This window comes from Macaca nemestrina, chromosome 17, assembly GCF_043159975.1.
Source record: "Macaca nemestrina isolate mMacNem1 chromosome 17, mMacNem.hap1, whole genome shotgun sequence".
NCBI lineage: Eukaryota > Metazoa > Chordata > Mammalia > Primates > Cercopithecidae > Macaca > Macaca nemestrina.
Window position 1 is genome coordinate 24757982 of NC_092141.1, and position 12451 is coordinate 24770432.

The window sequence follows — 12451 nt, forward strand, 5'->3', positions numbered from 1 at the left end:
CTACAATTTACTCCCTTTTTGACAATGATATGGCATATGGTCACATGCCAGAAATATGGCATTACACCTATATTTACTCAATTATTGAAAACTTGAGCTATACTATATAATGCCAAATATTGTTATGACAAGCAAAATTATCCACATGTCCATTAAATTTTAGAAAGCAGAATTCCTTTTTAAATTGTCTCCCTTATGATACTAATAAAAGGAAAGATAATACAGAAACTGTAAGGCAACTATTTCAAGGGTACCGGAGACTTACACTGCAACTTGGCCAAATATTGTAGATGCAAACATACTGTTTTGTTCAATCTTTTGCTCATCTGGGGAATAGAGAATGAATAAACATGGGTCCAGGCACAGCAGCTCGAAGAGGGGAATGCAGGTTAGGGATAACCACAAGTAAGAGAGAAGAATTTCAGGCTGGATGTGGTGGCTCATGCCTGTGATCCCAATACTTTGGGAGGCCAATGCAGGAGGATAGTTTGAGCCTAGGAGTTCAAGACCAACCCAGACAACACAGTGAGACCTTGTCTCTACAACAAAAATCAGCCTGGCATGTTATATTGGTGCACACTCTTGGTCACAGCTACTTGGGGGCTGAGGTGGATCGCTTGAGCCTGGGTGGTTGAGGCTGCAGTGAGCTGAGACTGCGTCACTGCACTCCTGGGAGACAGAGAAAGACCCTGTCTCACACAAAAGCAGAGAGGGGTAATTTCAAAGGTACAGTTCTTGATGTAATTTAGGTAGAAGAGGTTAAACATTTAAGTGGAGTTTCTTTTAAATAGTGGTTCTCAAACTTCAGCATGCACCAGAATTATAGTAGTGTTTAATTACAGAGCCCTAACTCCAGAGTTTAATTCAGTAGGTCTAGGCCAAGACCTAAGATTTGCATCTCTAACAAGTTTCCAGGTTATGCTGATGATCCAAGGACGGTATTTTGAGAAGCATAGCTTTACAAGATGTTTACTACCCACTAATGCTCCATTTCCTTCTAAAAGTGATCAGGTGTATCTGGAAACAATTTAATAACGAATATGAAGAATTAAAAACAATTTTCCAGGCCTAAGTAGCTTCTACTCTCTATTCTATCAAAGTAAGAAACCACTATAGGGATAAGAACATACAGAAAAATGAGTCTGGGCTCATCTGTTAACCAAGCTAACCACTAGCTATTTACAACTGAAGCTAAGGGGAATTTGAACATTGGTTAGATATTTAAAGATACTAAGAACTATTGGCTTGGCACGGTGGCTCACGCCTGTAATCCCAGCACTTTGGGAGGCCAAGGTGGGTGCATAATTTGAGGTCACAAGTTCAAGACCAGCCCTGGCCAACTCTGTGAAACCCTCTCTCTACTAAAAACACAAAAATTAGCTGGGTGTGGTGGCACATGCCTGTAGTCCCAGCTACTCGAAGGCTGAAATACGAGAATTATGTGAATCCAGGAGATGGAAGTTGCAGGGAACTTTCATCAACCCACTGCACTCCAGCCTGGGCAAGGGTGAGACTGTCTTTAAAAAAAAAAAAAAAAAAGCTTCTAATTTTTTAGGTGTCATAATAGTACCATATTTTACAGTTGAAACGGGAGCTGAGTTTTGCTTTAAAGTAATGGAAAGGAAAGGTGAAATGTATTATAGATGAAAAAAGGTTAACCAAGAGTTGCTAACTGCTGAAGATGGGTAATGGGCACAGACGCGGAATACTGCAGTATTTTCTCTACTTTTGATTGTATTCGTAATTTTCTATAATATAGTTTTTCAAATGCCAAAAAATTACGTGGCTGATAATAGAATTTACGAGAAGCAGCCAGGCACAGTGGCTCACACTGGTAATTCCAGCACTTTGGGAGGCCAAGGCGAACAGATCACCTGAGGTCAGGAGGTTGACACCAGCCTGGCAAAAATGGCAAAGCTCCATCTACAAAACAAAACAAAAACGTAGCTGGGTGTGGTGGCACATGCCTGTAATCCCAGCTACTTGGGAAGCTGAGGCAGGAGAATCATTTGAAGCTGGGAGGTGGAGGCTGTGGTGAGCCAACATTGTACCACTGCACTTCAGCCTGGGCAACACAGCGAGACTCAGTCTTAAGACAAAAAAAAAAAAAAAAAGTGTAAGAGAAGGCAAAAAACTTTAGGTAGAAAGAGTCAAAACAATCTGACTATGCAGTTCCTTGAAATTTAGTCTTTTACTTTGAAGGTAAAGCACACATATAACAAAAATTTAGGGTTCTCATTTTAAACTCCAAAGTTAAGATAAATTAATGCATATAACCAAAATACAGGATACGAACATACTGTCCAGCTACCCTACCCTCTGTTTTTTTTTATCTTCTGATATCTCTGCTGTCTATCACTTGGAAGCTCATCCAGATTCACTGAGGAGCTTAGAACTCTGTATCATGTCCTGCCATCAACATCTCAGTTACACCAGTGTCCATGCAAATGATCCCAACATTTCAGTTTCAGTTTCTTGACTTTGAATCAAATAACCTTCACCTTCACTCCACCTTAGTTACCCAGTCCCACAGATACACACTAGATTCTGTCATAACCTGAACTGAACCACACTGGGCAATAACTGAAGGCTCCTTGATGGCGCTGATACCTAAGCTGCAGCTTAAAATACAACTCAGGGTTACCCAGACCAGAGTGTCCACTGGCTGGAATTTATTTGATGCTCAAAAAATGTTTGTTGATTAAAAGAATATAAAAGTAGTGACCTTATGAAATTTACATTACTAATTCAATTACCTGAATACATTTAATTATATCTTCAGTTTGTCCTCCTAAACTACAGGTTTTTCCCTTTTATTTGCGTAATGTAACATATTCTTTCTTCAAATCCAACAGTGTAAAGATAAAAGTCCAACTCAGCTCTCTTTATAAAGAGTTTCAAATTGAACAAATTGAACAAATATTATTTACAAATGATGTCAGGTACTTAAAAAACGTTTTTGTTGTTGTTTTTGAGACAGGATCTCACTTTGTCACCCAGGCTGCAGTGCAGTGGCACATCTACAGGTCACGGCACCCTCGACCTCCTGAGCTCAAATGATCCTTCTACGGCATCCTCCTGAGTAGCTGGGACAACAGATGCACGCCACCATGCCTGGCAAAGTTTTGTATTCTTTGTAGACATGGGGTTTTGCCATGTTGCCCAACCCGCCTCAGCCTCCAAACTGAAACTGCGGAGATTACAGGTGTGAACTACCACACTCGGCCAAGAAAAAGACTGTCAATGGATATCTAAATAAATTTTAGTAAAGAGTGGTGGAGTGTGGAAGAAGCAAGTGAAATCTTACTTGTAAGAAGGACTCTGCCCTCACAAAGTATCCAGGAAGTTGGTAAATTCTTTTCCATGTTTGTAATTATTCACCTTGTACCAAATACATTCTAGAGCAGGAACACTAAATATAAGCATCTAGCTGTACCACAATAAAAAAGTGCACAAAACAAAATTATCACCAAAGTTACAAATAAGTGACAAAGTAAAAAAGCCACTAGTCTCATACATCCTGACTAACTCATAATGTAGACGAGAACAGACAGATGGAGGTGACAGTGAGATGTTCCTCAACAACTTGGTAATCTAGGGAAAAGCTTAGAGTGAAAAAACAAGTGGAGAGAATTCACATATAATGAATAAGATAAACTTTGTATCACAGTCATCCAAGCAAGTTATAAACATCTGAATTGAAAGTTTTAGAACACTCTAGACTTCAATTAGGGTAGGCTGGGTATAACGTAAAAAAGATTGAAATTTAGTAAGTGGAAATCTAATAAACTGTATCATATTCCATTTAAAAGATTCAGAGTAGAAGAAGAATTGGCCTGGAACCAATCAAAAGCAACTTTAACCACCAGAAGAATCGGAAGTTGCTTATCCAGTAAAGAAACACTTAATTTGGTCAAAAGAAATGCTATCTTCCCACTGCCCCCCACCACTGGGGGAATGAAATGCCCAGGCTTTACTATGGCCTGGATGAAAGACTTCTCACTGCCATTTCCTCTAATTCTATAATTAAGAAACCTTCTACTGACAAATCTTGTTCCCATATATGCAGATAGCACAGAGGGGATATTCTAGTTGGCAGATATGAGCATTACGCTTACCAGAAATCATTCATTTTATATTAAAACTGATATCCTGGCTTATACATTCATCTCCTCTGAGTTTCATTACCATTAACGGGATGACTCTGGGGGCCTAACAGCAAGTTTCTGGACATATAAAGATGAAAAATCCTTGGATTGTGATAGTCATCAACGTAGAGCCACCCAGTGAGTTTTGGTGGCCATCCAGTAGTGTTTCCTTAACATAATCCCTCTCCCTTCTTACTACCTTAAAATTACAACAGAAACATTCATGCTCTAAATATATGATTACCACAGACATAATTACAGCATACGAAGGCTCCTCTTATCTTGAATTTGGCACTCCCTTGTAAAAGAAATTCATTTGTAAACTATCTTGTCCCATCCTCCCTCAATTCTTACCTTCTTGTAATATTTGACTCAACCCGTAGTAAGACCTCAGCGAGACCGACTCATCTATGACACAGTCAATATACTGAAGCAGCAGAGAGTTGTTTAGCACTGAGCCCATCTGAGAACGCAGCTGCAGTAACAGAACCACCGATCAACTTCTGAAACTAAAGAAAATATGTAACAAAAAATAGGCTAGGCATGGTGGCTCATGCCTATAATTGCAACACTGTGGGATGCTGAAGCAGGAGGATCACTTGAGCCCAGGAGTTTGAGATCAACCCGGGCAACATATTTTTAAATTTTTTTTTTTTTTTTTGAGACAGTCTCACTCTGTCAACCAGGCTGGAGAACAGTGGCGGGATCTTGGCTCACTCCAACTTCTTCTCCCAGGTTCAAGCAATTCTCATGCCTCAGCCTCCTGAGTAGCTGGAAGTACAGGTGTGCACCACCATGCTCAGCTAATTTCTGCATTTTTTGGTAGAGATAGGATTTCACCATGTTGGCCAGGCTGGTGGTCGTGGTCTTGAACTCCTGAAACCTCAAGTGATCTGCCCGCCTTGGCTTCCCAAAGTGTAGGGATTACCAGTGTAAGCCACCGAGGCTGGCCTGATGTAATTTTTTTGAAAAATTAGCCAGGCGTGGTGATTCACATCTATAGTCCCAGGTACTTGGAAGGCTGAGGTGGAAGGATTACGTAAGCCCAGGAGTTCAAGGCAGCAGTGAATCATGACTGTGTTACTGCCTGGGTGACAGAGTAAGACCGTCTCAAAAAAACAAAAACAAAGGCCATACAGTTCAAACAGAAAATGCGAAGCAGCACATGGTCCAGTCACACACCTCTAAGCAATGGATATTCTGTAAAAGTTGGGGAAAGCTTTGAAGCTGTTCTAGTGGAAATGATCCACTTCTATTCAGACAATCAGAAAGACTCACCTCTTTTTTTCCATATTCTTTAGTGTAGCTACTGGAATTGAGCACTGGTATAACTGAGAGAGAATTCAATTTCTAAAGAAAGATAATAAAACAATCTATCAATGGACAAAACAAACTACAAAACACAAATATAAAAGCAGCTGTTAATGTGTTTCAATTAAATGGGAATATGGTTTACACAGAATCCTGGGTAACTGACATGTATTTAAATATCTATAATCTCCTCTAAGATCTGAATGGTTATTATTTGGATTTAACAAAAGAAAGCCATGCAACTTGTTTGAGCTTTAGATACTATTTTTAGAGGACGAACACTAGCTGGACCTAACATCAACTTCCGAGGTTCTGGAGAAAGTCCCTGGTTTCTTCACTTCATGGCAAGCAGAGCCATCTTCCATATATTCTCTGAATTCTTAAAATAGATCTATAAATTTGGATATAAAGTACAAGAGAGTAGGTACCCACAAATTGGAGTGATGTAAAGTCTAAAACTGCTCATTAATTGAATATATATTATGAATTCCTTTACATACAAATGCATTTATTTTTCTGATCAGCAATCTATTAAATGCACCAAACGGGATCAACACGAAGTGCCAATCCCTAAAAAAAACTTCCCCAGAGCAGTACCACAATACTAGATAGTAAAACAGTAGGCTGTAAGCATTTTAGTTGAAATCTGTAAGTTAACTTTAACAAAAATAACATATTTCAGTCTCAATATGATTTCTCTCTCCTTAACCCCTTACCTTTTTCCTAACAGGCAAAGATACAGAAATCAGAGCAGAAGCAAAGAACCTATACAGCGACAACAAAGCCTGAAGATGAAGCTGCATTCCCTGAAATAAAATAAGTTTTCCATTTTCAATTCTGTGGCTACTAAGAAACTGAGAAAACAAATACCAGTAAGAAGAAAGAAAGTATATTCAGACCATAATTTCACCATGAGATATAGCTATAGGAAGATGCTATCAAAAATCAAGGAAGGAGTAACCAGACATTTAAGTCAACCACCATAAAACAATCCGCTCCAAACTGTGATCTTCTCTCTTACTACCATTACTGACTTTAGTTCTTTCTCGTATTTTCTCTCCTCTTCCTGTACCTTAGGCTTAACAGTCATACTTACTAGCACTGCATAGCTTATTCTCACTGGTAGCATACTCAGGACTCAAAGTTTATTCATCCTTGATTTACACATCAAGGAGATACGACCAAAAGAGAAGCTAATACCTGATTATTAGAGTTCTTGCAAAAGTATCTAGGAAACTACAATTGGCATGCCATTATCAGGCAGCTTTGACATAACTAAAATCTTAACAAAGCACTAATTTCACAATGAAAGAAGTCATTACTGCTAGACACCTGCATCTGACTATGCACAGAAAGCACACCACTAAAACGAATTCCGAGGAAGTAACCAAATTGTTTTGTAATACTAAAATTTTATTATATCAAATACTGTACAAAGGCAGGCAGTAAATGAGGCTTAGAAATAATTATTTTTTGAGATGGAGCTTTGCTCTTTTTGCCCAGGCTAGAGTCAATGGCATGATCTCTGCTCACTGCAACCTCCCCTTCCCGGGTTCAAGCGATTCTCCTGCCTCAGCCTCTCCCAAGTAGCTGGGATTAAAAGCACACACCACCACACCCAGATAATTTTGTATTTTTAGTAGAGACATGGTTTCACCATGTTGGCTGGGCTGGTCTTGGACTCCTGACCTCCAGTAATACACCCGCCTTGGCTCAGAGAAGATGTCTATGACCTAGAATCAGGTACACGCTGGAAAGAATCTCAGAGCATGTGCCTATTACCTGGAATCAGGGCATAGGCTGGAAAAAAGCTGAGATGCAAAGGCAGGTGCTGCCTCTGGGGAGAACGGACAGAGTAGGAACCACTGTAGTTTCTTGCCTTTACAGTTGTGTACATATACTACTTTGATAAAATTTATATTAAAAAATTAAAAATTAAATGAGGTCGAATGTGATGACTCATGCTTAAGCCCAGGAATGCAGGACCAACCTGGGCAATATATTGAAACTCCATCTTTATAAAAAATACAAAAAATTAGCCACTCATAGTGGCATATGCCTGTAGTCCCAGCAACTTGTGAAGAGCATCTGCTATCAAATCTAATATACAGGCAGTGAGCTCCTGGGATATGAACCATTTTCTTTAAATTTACAGTTGTCTCTGTGTAGCTGGACTGTTTCCAGACTTTCCAGCAGTCCATGAGGCAGGAATCTTTAAACCCATGAGAAAGCCTTGCTCTTCCCTCCTCTTCTAACATTCCTTTTTTTTTTTTTTTTTTTTTAAGACTAAGTCTCATTTTTGTCACCAAATCTGGCTGCAATGGTGCAATCTCGGCTCACTGCAACCTCCGCCTCTCAGGCTCAAGCGATTCTCCTGCCTTAGCCTCCCAAGTAGCTGGGATTACAGGAACCCACCACCATGCTCAGTTAATCTTTGTATTTTTAGTGGAGACAGGATTTTACCATGATGGGAAGGCTAGCCTCGAACTCCTGACTTCAGGTAATCCCTGCCACCCTGGCCTCCCCAAAGTGCTGGCATTATAGGCGTGAGCCACTGCACCTGGCCTCTTCTAACATTCTAAAGAGAAAAAGAGAAAGCGATTTAGCTTAGCAGCCAAGGAAAGAAAAAACAACGTATACATTAAATTGCCCTTTAATTTTTTTCTTTTTTTTTAAAATTATACTTTAAGTTCTAGGGTACATGCGCATAACGTGCAGGTTACATATGTATACTTGTGCCATGTTGGTGTGCTGCACCCATCAACTCGTCAGCACCCATCAACTCGTCATTTACATCAGGTATAACTCCCAATGCTATCCCTCCCCCCTCCCCCCTCCCCCCTCCCCATGATAGGCCCTGGTGTGTGATGTTCCCCTTCCCGAGTCCAAGTGATCTCATTGTTCAGTTTTCACCTATGAGTGAGAACATGCGGTGTTTGGTTTTCTGTTCTTGTGATAGTTTGCTGAGAATAATGGTTTCCAGCTGCATCCATGTCCCTACAAAGGACACAAACTCATCCTTTTTGATGGCTGCATAGTATTCCATGGTGTATAGGTGCCACATTTTCTTAATCCAGTCTGTCTCTGATGGACATTTGGGTTGATTCTAAGTCTTTGCTATTGTGAATAGTGCCGCAATAAACATACGTGTGCATGTGTCTTTATATCAGCATGATTTATAATCCTTTGGGTATATCCCCAGTAATGGGATGGCTGGGTCATATGGTACTTCTAGTTCTAGGCCCTTTAATTTTCTTTCTTTTTTTTTTTTTTTTGAGATGGAGTCTCGCTCTGCCGCCCAGGCTGGAGTGCAGTGGCCGGATCTCAGCTCAATGCAAGCTCCGCCTCCCGGGTTCACGCCATTCTCCTGCCCCAGCCTCCCAAGTAGCTGGGACTACAGGCGCCCGCCACTGCGCCCGGCTAGTTTTTTGTATTTTTTAGTAGAGACGGGGTTTCACCGTGTTAGCCAGGATGGTCTCGATCTCCTGACCTCGTGATCCGCCCGTCTCGGCCTCCCAAAGTGCTGGGATTACAGGCTTGAGCCCCCGCGCCCGGCCGGCCCTTTAATTTTCTACAGCTTGCTTGCAGTATGGTAACACTACTGGGGCTTTTAAATGCTTCATATCAGTGGTGATCACAAACATTTTAAAATTCCTCTATTTAAGGGTTTTTTCTTCTTTGTTGTTAGATATATTTGCTTTTGTTTCGTTTTCGCCTTTTTCTTGGACATGAAGCAGAGATATATTTTCATTTCTCCCTATTTTTTCAAGGGAGAAGCCCAACTGATATTCAGGAAAAGACCTGACCAATTCTCATTTAAAGTTACGCAAAACAGTGGCTTGTGCCTGTAATCCCAGCACTTTGAGAGGTCAAGGCAGGCAGATCACCCAAGGTCAGGAGTTTGAGACCAGCCTGGCCAACATGGTGAAACCTCATCTCTACTAAAAACACAAAAATTAGCTGGGCATGATGGCACATACCTGTAACCCCAACTACTTCGGAGACTGAGGCAGGAGAATCACTTGAACCCGGGAGGCGGAGGTTGCAGCAAGCTGAGAGCATGCCATTGCACTCCACCCTGGGCATGACAGAGAGACTCTGTCTCAAAAAAAAAAAAAAAAAAAAAAAAGATACCATGAAGGGACTTTAAGACTGGCCACTTCCCAAATCCCACAGGATAAGTATCCTGTAAAAATTTGCTTTTGTTGATAGGTACATGAAAACTCCAGGATTCGACATATCTACTTTTCCTGTAATTTTTACTAAACAAAGGTGCCTTTAAAGGTTCTCTAACCTGCTATAATTGAACTCTCATGGAGCTTGAGACTGTGGAACACAAACTCTTTTAAGACTTAAATCTAGCTGCCATGGAATTCTTTTATGCTTTCACAGCCCCACTATCCAATACAGTAGCTACTAGTCACATGTGGCCATTTCAATCAAATTGAATTTGAACGAAGTAAAATTTAAAATGCCTTCTCAATCACATTAGCTATATACATGGCAGGTGCTCAAAAACAACCTGTGGCTCTGGCACTAGGCAGCACAGTTTTCTCCTCACTGCAAAAAGTTCAATTCCACAGCACACTGCTCTAGAGAAACCCAGGAAATCTTCCCTTTTTGACCGATTTTTTAAAAAGACAGCTTTAGTGCAACATTATTGATATGATAAATTACACATATTTAAAGCATACAACTTGATAAATTTGGACATTTGTGTACACTCATTAAGTTTCCTTTTTCTTCTTCTTTGTAATCTCTCAGTTTCTTCCCCAGGTGATCATTTATGTGCTGCCTGCCACTAGAGATTAGTTTTATATAAACAAAATAACATAGTATGTGACCTAAGGGGAAGCGGCTTCTTTCACTCAGCATTAAGTATTTTGAGATTATATACATGCTGCTCTATGTAACAATAGTTCATTCCTTTTCATTGCTGATTAGTCTCTTTCCTTTGACTATATCACAATTTGTTTATCCATTCTCTTGTTGATGAAGATTTAGTTTGTTTCCAGTTTGGGGCTCTTCTAACCCAAACTGTTATGAACATTAATATAAAAGCCTTTCTAAGAGCTATGCTTTCTTTTCTCTTGTGCAAATACCTAAAACTGAAATAGCTGGATCATATAGTAGGTCTACATTTAACTTTTTAAAAAACAACCAAACTGTCTGCCAATGTCATAGTATTTCACATCCCAACTATCAGCGTATGAGAATTTCAGACCAATTTTGAACTGAGCTCTTGACCCATGGGGAAATTTAACCAGTTCCTATAAATCTACAAAGCAATTCTACAGCTATCTAAAATTTTGACTCCCAAGTCTTTCTCTTTTCACAGTTACATAATTCTCGCCAAAAATCATTGTCATAAAAGGAGTACTAGGAAAACAGTGTGGCAATTCCTCAAGGATCTAGAACTAGAAATACCATTCGACCCAGCCATCCTATTACTGGGGATATACCCAAAGGATTGTAAGTCATGCTGCTATAAAGACACATGCACACGTATGTTTATGGCGGCACTATTCACAACAGCAAAGACTTGGATCGACCCGAACGTCCATCAGTGACAGACTAGATTAAGAAAATGTGGCACCTATACACCATGGAATACTATGCAGCCATCAAAAAGGATGAGTTCGTGTCCTTTGTAGGGACATGGATGCAGCTGGAAACCATCATTCTCAGCAAACTGTCGCAAGAAAGAAAACCAAATACCGCATGTTCTCACTCATAGGTGAGAACTGAACAATGAGATCACTTGGACACAGGAAGGGGAACATCACACACCGGGTCCTACTGTGGGGATGGGGGAGGGGGAGGGATAGCATTAGGAGATATATCAACATAAATGATGAGTTAATGGGTGCAGCACACCAACATGGCTCATGTATACATATGTAACAAACCTGCATGTTGTGCACACGTACCCTAGAACTTAAAGTATTTAAAAAAAAAAAAAAAAAAAAAGGAGTACTAGGTTCTCACCAGAAGAAAACAAGAAGAGGGTTCCTGAAAGGAAGCAGCATCCATTGCCTCTCATCAGGGAACAGCCTGCACTTCCGGTCTGGTGCACCACATGGGGAATAGCCCACCTCAGCAGAAAATGGACACTGGATTTCAAGCCACAAGCTGTCTGAAACACGAAACCATCATCATGCCTTCAATTATCTGAATGGTATGATAATTGAATGGTACTGTCAATTATCTGAATGGTATGAGAGCCAAACTTAAAATTCTCTCTGAAATCATCTTTTTATAATCCTAGTCTGCCCTCCTTCACTAAAAAATGCTATGCTACTTAAGACGCAACATTATTTTACTTCATGCTGGAATGGAATACACCATTTATATTAGTTACTATTAGCTGGCAAGGATTGAGGAGACAAACTAAAATGGTAGGTTTTAGTAGCATTATGTATCAGCATTTTTACAGCTGATTGAAAATGAACCCCTGCTAAACGACTGCAGTTAGTCTGCAAATCCAGTTTACTTCAGTGAAAGCAAACAGTTGCCCTGTGAAGCGGGTTGGCAAAAAAGCAGTTCACTTTGGCACACCAAGGATTGTACCTGGCTGGTATACAGTCCCAGCTGCATTAACTGAGGCATCAGGGTATCGACCATGATCTGAGTCTGCAACTTTCAATGCGTCATGGAGGTCAGCAAAACTGGAAGAAGGTGACCGAGCATAGTAGCCTTAGTAACTTCTTCCAAGCCTTTTAACCTACAGAAAGTTCAAGAAAAACACTCAGCCTAAGCAATGCCCAACCACCACATGAGAAGCAACTAATGTCATCTTTATCTGACAAATTCTCTTAAACTACATCTCCTTAAACTAGTTAAGCACTTTCAGCAATAGGAATTCAGCCCACAATTTCCCACCTTCTGCCACTGATGAAGAGGGAAAGAGCAGAAAGCTATTAATGGACAAGCTATTAATAGATACCATCTCACACCTATCAGAATGGCTATAATTAAGCAGAAAAAATAAC

The 12451-nt window shown here is 40.2% G+C and overlaps 1 protein-coding gene across 12 annotated transcripts in view; it reads right to left on the reverse strand.

The window, feature by feature from the left end:
* Positions 1-12451, reverse strand: part of LOC139359501 (centromere protein I-like) — a 59401-nt gene that overhangs the window by 39694 nt on the left and 7256 nt on the right. For 7 of the 12 annotated variants that reach the window (XR_011615540.1, XR_011615539.1, XM_071082535.1 and 4 more), the window contains exons 1-5: positions 11448-11592; positions 7923-8037; positions 6176-6265; positions 5427-5498; positions 4503-4623 (exon numbers count right to left, since the gene is read on the reverse strand). Coding sequence is in view for 10 of the 12 variants with exons in the window: in XM_071082535.1 (XP_070938636.1) it covers positions 4503-4623; positions 5427-5498; positions 6176-6265; positions 7923-7925 (286 nt within the window). In the remaining 2 variants the exon portion in view is untranslated. Of the gene's footprint in view, positions 1-4502; positions 4658-5426; positions 5499-6175; positions 6266-7922; positions 8038-11447; positions 11596-12029; positions 12184-12451 lie in introns of those variants that run through there. The other 5 variants (XM_071082537.1, XM_071082538.1, XM_071082539.1 and 2 more) reach the window with 4 other exon arrangements.